Raw genomic sequence first — 14010 nt, 5'->3', positions numbered from 1 at the left:
TAATTACATCACATACTTGGCTCCGCTAGATGCTATTAATCTCAATCAAACCATATCTCTCTTCAGGACTAAAATATCCTGTCCTTTGTATGTCAGTCATCTCTAATCTGATTCAATTAAAGCAAGTGAGGCAGATAAGACCAGTGGGTGTCCATCACAAGTATGACAAGTGCATTGCCTCACTGGAACACCTGACGGACACACTGGAGGCTCACCTGACAACACCTAGCAGAAAGGGACTGACTAGAGGCTCACCTGACGTTTTCATGTCGTTGAATGTAGATCTTGTGGAATTGTCGCTCCACTGGCTTGATGATGTCTGCCTTCATCTCCATGGCCACATGTTGGGGCAGCACAGATAGCAGCAAGCGCTCCTGAGGAAGATAATGTGGTGTGTCTAGTAACTCTAGTTCATGAAAATTTCATTTCTGAATATATAATAACAAAGACAGGGAATTAATGTGGTATGGTTTTAATGGTTTATATATATAAAAAAAAAAAAAAAATCCATAATGAGTTAGAACCCTTGAGGAAAAAAATATTGTGTGCAGTTGGCTCCCTACTTACTGAAGCAGTTTTCCTAACTATGATTCTAACAAAAGCGACATCAAATTCTTCCTGTCATCTTTGTTTTATGGTAGCTGCCATTGGCTAAAGCTAAACTGCCTCTGATGTGTATCATAGGCCTGCCTTCCTCTTCCCTTCCATGTGCCTCCTCCCCTCCCCCATACACACACACACACACACACACCAGACTACATGACACCACTATCACCACCAAACAAGCATAAGGCACCTCAACACAGCACCACAGGACACCACCACACCATCGCAGCCAAGGTAGAAAGCACCACACGACACCACCACACCATCGCAGCCAAGGTAGAAGTTTCTTCTCCTATTTAGGTAAATTTGAGTGTTTTGTGAGCATTCCCTGGTGATTCAACGGCTTGCTGTGTTGGAGTAGGTGGAGGAAAGAGGAGGGAGCAGGATGGGAGAGGAGATGGGCCAGTGGAGAAATGGCACAAAAATCTTCTTGGTCTTTATATCACGGTTTTTTCTCTTTTATCAGGGAAGTTTGCATTGTTTTGATATCTAATCTATTGACAGTAATGCAAATCAAGATGCAATCCATAACAAGATCTTGTGTAGCTGTGTTTTTTGTTTCTTGTTGAAATAACACTCGTCATTCTATTATTTTAACGGTTTTTAATCAGCACGCCCAGGATTGTTTTGCTGTTTGATATAAGACTTAAAAACTACGAGAAACATGACCCAAGTTATAACATTCAATAACATCAAGCCTATCCATTTGTATTTTAAAATGTATTACTTTTGTAATACCAACATACAAAACAAATTCTCTTCACCACAAGGATTTTTTTCCAGCTCGAAAGCAGCTTTTTTGTATTCAGAAAATGTAATATAATGTAGTCTGGCTGTGGCGTCGTTAGTACGAAATACAGGTGGTTCGTTGGCCTGTGTTTTGTAAACAATGAAGTCGGTAACGCTATTATTATATTGGTTGTTAGTTTAAGTATTTGTTGCGTCTAAAAATGAAGTGTATTCCAGCCTGGGCGTCTTCTTTCTTTTCGCGATTTTCAAAATAAATTACGTACGTAAATATTTGTGTCACCGAGGCACACCACCGGTGCCTTCCTCCCAAGTCAGTACATCAATGTTTGCCTACACTCCCTTGTGTTTCCAGACCCAGAGAGTGAACCAAAGTCTGATTTAACCACAAAAATAGATAAATCGCCCCTAAATGTCTTTAAATATAGGTAATGTTTATATCCCCATTCAGACTGCCCACCTTCACGCCAGCAGACTCAGCCCAACACCCACCCTCCTCCCTCCCCGTGTGTTTTGCACCTGAAATGCATACATTGTAGTAGAAGGAGTAAGAAATGCGGATTGGAATTGTGTGAGGGTGTAAAAAATAAATAAATGAAAATAAAAACTAAAATGTCCCTCATACATTATACACGCCATTGACACAGAGTTAGCATCAAAACATATGACCTAAAATACAACTATATTTACACGGCTGACAGTCTTCGTACATATCCATTTCTTTTTTTTTCCACAAGCTTGGCAGTTGGCACCCGCATTTGAAAGGTGGTGTTGTAATGGCGACACTTGGCACTGAACTACTCACAGCTGTCACTCAACCAGTCTAGGTCACAAACCACATGTGTCACTTCACTGATACCCTTATGCACTCACAAAAAGACCATCAAAATAGCATAGCCGCACGTGCGGGGCGGGTGGGCTGCGTGGAGTGGGTGGGCAGCTGGGGAAGGGCTGAGGGGATGGGGGAGCAAGCCACTATTCTCTCGTCTAGTAAGTGTGAGAGGCTGAATTGAATTAATCCTTTTCAATGCTGTTTGGCGTATTTCCTTCATCATAAACGACTCTAAAGTGTTTATCCCATTTTCTGCTAGTTATTAATGCTTTCTGACTAGTTATCAATTCTTTCATTGCTGTTTGACATGTTTCCTTCACCACAAATTACTCTAAAGTGTTTATTATATTTTATGGAGTCAGTACCGGGCATAATCCTGGCTAGTATTAATTCTTTCATTGCTATTTGACATGTTTCCTTCATCACAAACAACTCTAAACTACTTGTCATATTTTCTGCAGTCACTAAGAAGCATAATCCTGGCTAGTTATAAATTCTTTCACTGCTATTTGAGGTATTTCTTTCATCACAAACTATACTAAAGTGTTCATTATATTTTCTACCGTTATCTCTGAGCATAATTCTGGTTAGTTGTTAGTTAATCTACTCTTTTCAACCTCTGTATATGTTCTTAAGCCTTTGAATGCTACTCGATAAACCTTTCCCTAATTATCTATCACTCTGAGACATTTTTTACTTCTTCTACAGCCACATCTAATCTCTGAACTGGAAAAAAAAAAAAAAAAAAAAATCTATTCCTTTCCATCGCTAATTTTCCACGCATTGCTTCTGGTGCTGCTTGCTAACTGTTTTGTGTCGCAGTGAAAGGGGTTGGAGATTCTATACGTTGCCTTTTAGCACTGTGAATTGTGATATATTGCAGAGAAAAAAAGTTTATGGCAAGGAGTGAGGGGCAAGGCACTCTCAGCACGGGTAACAGATTCAAGGACAGTCTTATCCCGCAATCAAGACTCGAGTATGAAGTTGTTAAAGTTGTTGGACTGCAAGGGGCTTTCTCCTCCCACTGAGAGAGAGAGAGAGAGAGAGAGAGAATATTACACCCATCTCACGCAATCATTCGTAACTATGGTTTTCTGTAACACTGTATTATCTCGTTGCTATCTATGTCATTACCAGCGCTACTTAAGCATTACTGTAGTCTAATTAATACTTGTCCTACATACCGCTCGCTATCTAAAATAAACAGACATATAACAAAATAATAATAAAAACAACAACAATAGTAGTAGTAGTAGTAGAAGAGACGATATTTACATAATAGTGAAATATACGATTATTGGCCACGAGAGAGAGAGAGAGAGAGAGAGAGAGAGAGAGAGAGAGAGAGAGAGAGAGACGAGAGCTAAATCACAAGCGTATCAAATCCTTACCAGCTTTTCATTTTCGTCCTCCATTTGCAGTCTGGCGGCGATACAGTTCCGGGTGTCGAGAAAAGCCTTGCGCTGCCCTGCCTGCATCATCTGCTGCAGCCACACGCCCGCAACATTCACCGCCGCCGCCACCACACTGTTGGCCACCAGCTGTCGGAGAGGAACGGGAGAAGAGAGTTAGCGGAATGAAGAGAAGGAAGCTCGTATTTTGAAACGCCTCACTCTCTCACCACGAGTATTTTCAAAGGCCACAGAGATGGTTAGCCAGATTCTGATGAGTGCTTCTCCTGATAATAATGTAGAAATGTTGTTAATATGTTCCCAATATTATGTAATTATAGGAGAGAGAAAAAACGTGAATCCTATAAGTATTTTGAAATGCCTAGTTCTCTCACCACTACTATTTTCAAAGGCCACAGAGATGATTAGCCAAGGTTTCAAGAATTTTTTTTTTCAATTAATAAAATACAAACATTGTTAATCTATCCCCAATACCGTGAAAACATCCTTAAAAACCAGTGCAACTTCAACTAAAGACCCGAATTGTGTGGAGGTACATCAAGATGCATTTCAGAATACGGTTTGGAGAGCGAGAAGGAGGGGTGAGGCAGGAGGGATGGTGATGGCTGGAAATGTGGAGATTACAGTAACAAGTAAAACTACTAACTTCCATATCCTTGAGGCTACACTAACGGTAATAAGACGGAAGGGAAATTGATGGGTAGAATTGGTGGGAAGGAAGAAGTGGGAGGTGGAGGGAGGGGAGGCAACGGCGAAGGAGTGAAGGGGAGGGAAGTGAGGCAAGCGGATAGCAGCTGTGGTGAACGAAGACGCGAAAGATGTGTTAAAATTAGGATAGAAAGAAAGAGGAGGAAAAAAAAAAAAAGGCAAAGGAAAACATGGAGGAAATAAAGTGAGGTGGAAACGTCAACTTGAAATGTGAAATGAAGAAGAAAGTTACAGACAAATTTCCGCTTGCATGTTTAAAATCCACACACACACACACACACACACACACACACACACACACACACACACACACACACAGGAGGAGATATAGACGTGAAAAAATAACAATAAAAATTCAGCTTTAAGGTCAATCAATGAACAGCACCAAGGGAGAAGTGGCGTGTGTGCAAAACATTTACAGGAGCTCAAAGAAATACATAACTTGGCAGCCGATTGAAAGGCAGGACGTGACAGCTTTGAATTAATCTCGTAAAAAAAAGAAGAGATAAAACTTCGATACACATTCAGGCACAGAAAAAAAAGAAAAGAAAAAATAACAGGAAAAAAAAGAAAACGAAACACGCATGGCTGACGAAGAGGAAGGAAAATGAAAGTTTATCCTTGGTAGAAACTCTTCACTTTTTGGCGGGCAGGGAGAGCTGGGAGGGTAATCCGGCTCAGCGTGCTCCAGACGGCGCCTTACCCTCGCCCTGAGCCGGGAGCCACAAACCCCTGCGAGCCGAGCCACGTTGCCTCTCGACATTAAACTTTGCTAACACAGCGGCGGCGGGAGTACATCTTTCCACTTTGAAGCTAAAACCGCCCCTGCGTTACCGAGGCGAGGGGCGGCGCGCGGTGGGTCCTAAGGAGGCGGCGGGTATTTATAAAGAAGAAGGGACACAAGGGAGGAGAGAGGAGGTATAGGGAAAATTAGGCTGCCAGGGAGACGTGAGGCGCAACTGAGTGGAGGAAAAATGTGATACCGCTGCAGGAGGAGGAGGAAAAGAAGGAGGAGGAGGAGGAGGAGGAGGAGGAGGAGGAGGAGGAGGGGAGGATAACTGATTAGAAAAGGCGATAGATATGAAGCAGTTTAAAATAACGATAAAAAAAGATAAACCATGAGAGAGAGAGAGAGAGAGAGAGAGAGAGGAGTGGGAGGAAAGCCTGCGCCGGAAACTGTGTGGCACTGGCGTAGGAAACAAAACTTGGTGGTCTCTTGTTAAGGACAAACAAGGAACTGGCCACCAAGAATCCATCCCTCCCCTCAGCAAGCAGGACGGTACTGTCGCCACCAGCAGTAAGGAGAGGGCACAGTTGCTGGCTTCCTTGTTTGCTGGAAAAATGAAGGTCGGGAATCCACAGCAGCCACCGCCTCAGCTGGTCCAGCAATGTGAGAAGACTGTCACCATGGTGGAGGTGACGCATCAGCAGGTGAAGCGATTATTGCGGGGCTGGACACACAGAAAGCCACCGGCCCTGATGACATCAGCCCGCACCTGCTGAAGCGATGCTCCCAGGAACTGGCTGCCCCTCTCACCCAAGTTCACAACTTGTGTACGGGAAAACGTCTGGCCTTCAGTGTGGAAGGAGGCTCGAGTAGTTCCTGCACACAAAAAGCTCCAGGACGGACCCAAAAAACTACAGACCCATATCCCTGTTGTCAGTGGTGGGTAAAGTGTTTGAGAGGGTCGTGGCAGAGGTGGTGTGTAGCCATCTCAAGGACAATGCCCTCCTCTCAGACCAACAGTTTGGGTTCAGACCTGGAAGGTCAACCTCCGACCTAATGATGCTTCTCACCAGGCATTGGCAGGACGCCCTCGACGACGGCAAGGACACTATAGTGGTTGCTTTGGACATAGCAGGAGCTTTTGATAAAGTATGGCACAACGGATTACTAGAAAAGCTTCGTGCTAAAGGCATCCAGGGTGGCTTGCTACGACTCTTGGGAAATTACCTGCAGGACAGAAGCCTCAAGGTGGTTGTCAACGGGCAAACATCTGAGTCCCTGCCTGTGGAGGCATCAGTGCCACAGGGTTCAATTCTTGGCCCACTCCTGTGGAATATCTACGTGGATGATCTTCTCCAGCTACTGCCAGGAGTCATGGCCTATGCTGATGACTGCACCCTCTCCTATACCTATCCACGCCAGGACAGTGGGCGGGCTGCTGAGGCCATCAATCAGCAGCTACGAGTGATAAAGGAGTGGGGTGCTCGCTGGCAAGTGACATTCGCGCCGGAGAAGACACAAGCAATGGTTGTCTCTCGGTCCCCAGCCGCCATGGCAGCAATGGCAGGAAAGTTGTCTTTGGCGCTGCTGCTCTCCCACTCCAAGATGACGTCAAGATACTTGGAGTGGAGGTGGATCGAGGGCTGAGGTTTGACAGGCATGTCAAAACCATTGCCAAGAAAGCCTCTCACAGGATCTCCGCTCTCAGAAGGATCGCCAGTTTCCTCGACAGGAAGGGGAGACTGCTGCTGTACAAGGCACAGGTGCGGCCCCACCTTGAATACGCAGCTCTCTCCTGGATGTCCTGTGCCGCCACACACAGAAGGAGACTGGACAGCATCCAACGCCGCGCCATACGGCTAGTAGATGCTGCACTACCACCTCACCCAGAGCCTGAGCGTCCCCTTGATTCACTGGAACACCGCAGAGACGTGGCGGCGATCGTAGTGTTCCATAAGGCACAGGTGCAAAGAGTGCCACATCTGGCAGGGCTGCGTCATCCTCTAAGAGTCACCGCACGGAGCACGAGAACGGTGCTCAATGGTGGTGACGCCGTAGAGGTGCCGCGATCCCACGGGTGTCAGCATCAACGCACCTTCGCAGGACGCGTCTCCAGGATGTGGAACTTGTTCACGGCCGCGGTGCCTCACGTCCAGGAGATGAACACACAGTGTCAAACTGATGGCACATAAGTGGAGACAGACACTGCCAACTCCTCTGACACTCTTTGTGACGTGACACTCAGTGTAGTGCAGTGCGTGAATAGTGCTAGTGAAGTGAAACGAATAGTGCTCCATTTACATGCTGACCATCTTGTATATTATCTATTTTTAAGTCTTGTAAATATTGTAGAGAAATAGATTGTAGTACCCTTAGAATAGGTAGCACACGACAGTGCGCCTTTGGGTACATGTTCCTTTGTATTAAGTTTTGTTTAAATAAAAAAAAAAAAAAAAAAAAAGAGAGAGAGAGAGAGAGAGAGAGAGAGAGAGATGAAACGAGGGACACGGAGGAGATAGAGATACGCAGAGAACTTAAATTGGAGGGGATCATGAATAAGAGCATCGTTAAAAATGTTTTCCCTCATCGCATTAAGAGGAGAGGCCAGGAGGAGGGAGATCACGGGCTTAATTTGATCTGAGAGTGAGTAGCAAGGTTCTTTCATCACTAAACTCGATGGGAAACCTGCCGACAACCTCCCAGCAGCCCCAGTGTTAGCAAATTGACAACGGTGGCGAGCTGATGAAGGACAGGTGGTTTTATAATACATTTCTCAGCGGGGGTTCTTAAGACATTGATGGCGGCCGTGGTGGTGGTGGTGGTGGTGGTGGGGAAGACTTAAGTAAAGCTATTAGGAGTGGATGAACGATAATGTCAAAGATATGAAAGAAAATGAAGGTTGCCATGATGAGATTATATCACGCAGTATATACGAAGACCAGAAAAGCCAATGGAAGTGAGAGAAAGATATTGAAAAGATGAAAGAAGTGAGATACGAAAAGAAATGTGAAAGAAAACGGTAGTGGTATTGAGATAATGTCACACAAATGATATACGAAGATAAAAATGGTGATGGCTGGGTGCATTTGACACCAGTAAAAGAGATGATGGAGGGGATGGGAGGGAAGGGGAGGGGGTAGGGAGGGGAAGGGGGTGGAGAGGAATTACTAAAGACAAAAAGAGAGGAAAAAAAGTGATAAAGAAGGGAAGACTTGCACGGTGAAAGATAAAACTAAACACGAAAGGATAAAAAAATAAATAAAAATAAATAAATAAATAAATAAAAAACCTCACACAAGAAACCGTTCACACACACACACACACACACACACACACACACACACACACACACACGCGTAGTGTAGTGGTTAGCACGCTCGACTCACAATCGAGAGGGCCAGGTTCGAGTCCCGGTAAGCGGCGAGCCAAATGGGCGCGGCTCTTAATGTGTGGGGTGTGTTCACCTAGCAGTAAATAGGTACGGGATGTAACTCGAGGGGTTGTGGCCTCGCTTTTCCGGTGTGTGGAGTGTGTTGATGTGGTCTCAGTCCTACCCGAAGATCGGTCTATGAGCTCTGAGCTCGCTCCGTAATGGGGAAGACTGGCTGGGTGACCAGCAGACGACCGAGGTGAATTACACACACACACACACACACACACACACACACACACACACACACAAACAGAGATCAAGGTTTGCGAAATATTTTTTCTCCAGTATTTTTGTTTTTATACTTTCTTTTTTCAAATTTGCAATGAGAGAGAGAGAGAGAGAGAGAGAGAGAGAGAGAGAGAGAGAGAGAGAGAGATAGTATATCTTCGCATTTTCACGTTCCTCTTCTGTCAGTGGTTGGTATTTCACTCCCAGAGGTAAGAAGCTGAACAAAGATTTGACTTCTCGTTCCTCTCTCATCTCCTCCTTCCTCCTCCTCCTCTTCTTCCTACGTCAAAGGTAAGCATTAGTTTGGCTTGCACTCCACCAAAACACCTCTTCTTTGCTTCCACCTCCTCCTCCTCTTGCCCTACGCTCCTCCGCCTCCGCCTCCTTTTCTCCTCTCATATTCCTCCTCCTCCTCCTCTTCTTCTTTCTCCTCCTCTCAGGACGCATCTAAGACAAAGGAAAGTTAAAAATCCATCACAGTAATGGATTTTTGTCTCTCGTTACTCCCTCAAGTCTGTCTCACCCCCGGCGTTCACTCCTCCCACGTCTCTCTCTCTCTCTCTCGGTAACAATGTACAGCTTTTCCTAACTTGCACCCTATCCACGCTACTGTCACCTTTATAAACTGCACCAAGTTTTCCACGAATCTCTCTCTCTCTCTTTTAATGCCTACCTCTTCATCCTCCTTTCACGTTCTTAGTGCTACTCCTCAGATTTAAGACTCTCTCTCTCTCTCTCTCTCTGTAGCATCTAAACAAACTTGTTGGCTCCCTCTTCTACGCAATTCCCGCTTCCTGTCACACACACACACACACACACACACACACACACACATTCAGTCACTGTCGCTCCTCTCTCTATTAGTTCCCAGTCTTCAGTATTGTAATAGTCGTCGAAGGGGAATGACGTGCGTGGTGCTGTCTCTCCTTCCTCCCTCATTCCTTCTTTTATAACTTCCTCGGTACTTTGAGGTGGCTTCTCTCTCTCTCTCTCTCTCTCTCTCTCTCTCTCTCTCGGGGAATCTATCGGGTGGAAATCAAGACTAATTGGAGAAACAGCCTTCGAAGATAGTTTTTTTTTTTCCTATATTTTCTCTCTCTCTCTCTCTCTCTCTCTCTCTCTCTCTCTCTCTCTCTGCCTGGGGCTAATACTTTCCGCTTCACAAATTCTCCCCCGCATTTCGTCGATCGCCAGAGTGCTCACGAGGGGGCAGGGAGAAACGCCCCTTCCTCCTCCTCCTCCTCTTTCATCCTCCCCCTTCTTCTCCCTCCTCTACCTCCCTCTTGCCCCTCCTTCATTCCCTCTCCTGTCCCTCCTTCACCTCCATCTTCTCAGGCTCTCTTAAACCCTCCCTCTCTTTCTCATCTCTCCCTTACTGTAACCTTCCCCTCACCTCTCTCTCTCTCTCTCTCTCTCTCTCTCTCTCTCTCATTAAAATTCTGCTTAGTTTGAAGTATCTGGAGACAAGATGCAAATTTTTTACCTTTGAATATGAAAAATGAAATCCTCGCCTTCCATTATCGTGACAGGATGGAAAATGAACTTCGACTTGGATAGAATTTTGATATTCCTATAAATCAAGTGTTAAATAAAAAGAAATGTTGAGTTTACTACTACTACTACTACTACTATTACTATTACTACTTTTTTATGTAAGAGGGGAAAGCTGGCCAAGGGTAACAAATATATATATATATATATATATATATATATATATATATATATATATATATATATATATATATATATATATATATATAAAAGGGCCCACTTAGTTGCTAGTCCCCTTGCAGGTCCGAAGGAGTCAGCTAAACAGACGAATAAATGTCCTGAAACTACTTACTACTACAAATAACAACAACAACAACAACAACAACAACAACAATAATAATAATAATAATAATAATAATGGGATAAATATAGATGATTTTTCTTTTCTTTCTTTCTTTCTTTCCTTTTTTTTTTTTTGTTGTTGACTCGAATGCACCGGATCTTGGTCTGGGTCTGGGTCCGTCTGTTCGTTCGTGCGTCAGTTGTTGTTTACCGTGACGTCAGGAGTTACGTCACGGGCGCAGCTGACCAATGGCGTGCCTTTGTCCTGCGTCAGTTCTATATTTACTTACTTTCATGGTGCCCTGTCTGTTGTGCCCTCTCCACCACCACTACCACCACCATCATCACCACTCCCTTGTTACCGCTACACTGCTCTCTCTCTCTCTCTCTCTCTCTCTCTCTCTCTCTCTCTCTCTCTCTCTCTCTCATTTTTACAGTAACTCCATTTTTCGTTTCCTTATTCACAATTATCCCTAACATTCTTTTCCTCCCTCCTCATTACCTCTCCACTTCACGTCTCTCTCTCTCTCTCTCTCTCTCTCTCTCTCTCCCTTCTCATCTGCAGGACACAGCGTTAAATGGTCGAGTTTCAGGAGATGGGATCGTTAACAGAGAGGTAGAATCATAGGAATGTCCTCATTAACGGGGCGGAAGGACGGGAGGGGGATGGGGGCGCTGGGATGGAGCGAGGAAGGAGGAAGGATAGCAGGACGGAAGGAGTGGGTTTGGTGGGGAGGAGGAGGAGGAGGAGGAGGAGGAGGAGGAGGAGGAGGAGGAGGAGGAGGAGGAAAGGGAAAATGTGTTGAGTGAGATTATACGTAAAGAGTGGCGTTGTTTTGACACTGCAGCATCGAAGGGGTGGAGGTGGTGGTGGTGGTGGTGGTGGTATCGGCGGGACTGGCCTGGATTTGGGTCCTTGGTGGTATGTGAGGGACTGAAGGGCTGCATATGTCTGACGGAATGGTGGGAATGATGGGGTGCGGGGAGGGATCAGGGAGAACTTAGAGGGCGGAGGAGCAGGGATAGCAAGGGAGGCAGGGACGGGGTTGGCGAGGCAGGGAAGGGGTATAGGAGGAGGGGAGGGGCACGGTGGGTGGAAGGGAGGGGCGCAAGCTCAGGGACTTCGTTTCGTGGGAACATCGACCCGCTTACGTCATCAATCCCCCCACATGAGCGACATCGCCCGCGGGATTTCTCCGGGTGGGCGTGGGGTGTGCAGGCGCGGGCAGCCCTCCACGCTGCCCGACGAGGCCTGGACGCCGCCGCCAGTGGGTCCGTGCAGGCATGAGCTGGGGACAGAGGACACAGGAAAACCTACCGGCTTTGTGGCACTCACCTGTTGCCAGTGTAGCGGCGCGAAGGGCGTGGCCAGGGTGGCGGCGAGGGCCACCTGACATGAGGGTAGCACCACGCCGTAGGCCAGGGCGATGGGCGTGGACACGGGCGTGAGGGCGTACACAAGGAAGGCAATGAAGGCAGTCTGCCACACGCCCTGGCCTGCCGTGGCGAACTCCTGCCAGCCAATCCAGCTCCAGCGTGAGGGCAGCGGCAGGGCGAGGGCCACCAGCAGGGCGCCCAGGCCCAGCAGCAGGTAGCAGGTGGGCATCAGGTAGGAGTGGCGCATCACTCTGGAGTTGAGGAGCACGAGCAGAGCAGCCAGCACCAGGGACAGCACCAGCAGCGTGATGGGCGTGGGGGCAGCCGCCTGGGCGTAGGCGACGTGCAGCGCCGCCAGCAGCAGGCACAGCAGTAGCATGAGCGCGGAGGCCGCCGCCACGCTGGCCTGCTGCAGCTTGAGCGTGTAGCGGCGGTACAGCTCCTCTAACTCATCATTCTCGAAGCGGTGCTTGTGGCAGAGCCGCGAGAAGGCCACCTTGCGGTGCGGGGTCATGGCCTTCACACTGTGGTCCATCGTGGCCGCCGCGCCTCACCACCGGCTCCCAGCACCCCGCCCCTGTGCCGCGCGCCCGAACATCACCTGCAACACAACACAACACACACCTGTTAACACTGCCGCACAACACTCCATCACTCTACTACTACTACTACTACTACTACTACTACTGCTGCTGCTGCACTTCAATAATACTGATGGGGAGACAAGGCAATGCATATATTAATTATTACAGTAATCAGAGGAAGACTGGCCGCACCTGCCCGCTGCAGCAACACCACCACCGCCACAGAGACCACCTTCAGCCTTACAGTAACACTGTGTTGCCGCTTTCCCCGACCCATCCCCTCATTCCCACCAACCACTTCCGCCGCCATAGGAGGAGGAGGAGGAGGAACCAACAAGGAGCAATTAAAGACTCGCAGGCCACGCAGGGCACGACTTTTCCCGCGACCTCCCCCTCTCACCCTCTTCCTTGACACACACACACACACACACACACACACACACACACACACACACACACCATTACTGCACTTTACGGATCACGTGAGTTATCCGTCCTCCCTCCCTCTCCAGCCATCACCACCACCAAAAGCCTCCACTGCAGGACAACACTTATTCCCCCCTCTGCTCCTCTCTCTCTCTCTCTCTCTCTCTCTCTCTCTCTCTCTCTCTCTCTCTCTCTCTCTCTCTCTCTCCTTTCTAGTTTGTTCTCCGTCTGTCTGCCTTTTATCGTGTCAAAGTTACTATTCTTCATCTGTTATTATTATTATTATTATTATTATTATTATTATTATTATTACTAAACTCTTTTTGCATGATCTGTCCTATCCTAAGCCATTTCATCTTAATTTATTCATCAATTTATCATTAGTATCTTCTTTACCGATCTATTTACTTCTATTTCAATCTATAACGTCTTTTTCTTTCACCAACACTCAAACAAACGATACTTTATCCTTCTATCTTAAGCCAATCATTATTTGTCTTCATTCCCCTTAACGCATTCTTAACCTCCAGTGCCGTGCCGCGTTTTCAAATCCTTTCTGGTTACTATTTGACTATTTAATATGGGTTCAGAAATGTATGTGGATATCAAAATAGTAAAGACTCTGGCCATTAATCTTTCCACCTCCATATATCCTTTCTAATGCAAATAAAATCGTCTAATTACACCCAAAATCATGGTAAAAATGCGTCTCAGGGGTTGAGAGAGAGAGAGAGAGAGAGAGAGAGAGAGAGAGAGAGAGAGAGAGAGAGAGAGCGCATCTTCGGTGTAACCACCTAGAACCTGGGTATCATGGTGACATGTAGGTAACTTTAAACCACTCGACAAATGGCACAGCTTCAAAGCGGTATGTGGTGGACTTCTGCCCGATCCCAGGCTCACCACCTTATCCACTACGCCACCGCCTCCCGGTTTTTCATTCTTTTGAAGTTTTCCCTTCTTCACTAATTTCATTAACACGTATGTACTGAATTTTCTTGAGTTATTGTTCTCTCTGAGAATATGAGCTTAATCTTAATTCTCTTCCTTCACCATTCCTTCCTCCTTCCTCACTCGCTCGCCCGCAACTGTCCCCGAAG

The 14010-nt window shown here is 46.6% G+C and overlaps 1 protein-coding gene across 16 annotated transcripts in view; it reads right to left on the bottom strand.

The window, feature by feature from the left end:
- LOC123510504 (adenylate cyclase type 1-like) overlaps positions 1 to 14010 on the bottom strand; it is a 292904-nt gene that overhangs the window by 46410 nt on the left and 232484 nt on the right. For all 16 annotated transcript variants that reach the window (XM_045265723.1, XM_045265724.1, XM_045265719.1 and 13 more), the window contains 3 exons: positions 11863 to 12504; positions 3577 to 3726; positions 256 to 374 (listed from right to left, as the gene is read on the bottom strand). In XM_045265723.1, coding sequence (XP_045121658.1) covers positions 256 to 374; positions 3577 to 3726; positions 11863 to 12438 — 845 coding nt within the window. In that variant the 5' untranslated portion in view covers positions 12439 to 12504. The remainder of the gene's footprint in view (positions 1 to 255; positions 375 to 3576; positions 3727 to 11862; positions 12505 to 14010) is intronic.

The sequence above is a fragment of the Portunus trituberculatus genome, chromosome 29, assembly GCF_017591435.1.
Source record: "Portunus trituberculatus isolate SZX2019 chromosome 29, ASM1759143v1, whole genome shotgun sequence".
NCBI classification, from domain to species: Eukaryota; Metazoa; Arthropoda; class Malacostraca; order Decapoda; family Portunidae; genus Portunus; species Portunus trituberculatus.
This window is presented reverse-complemented; position numbering and strand designations above follow the sequence as displayed.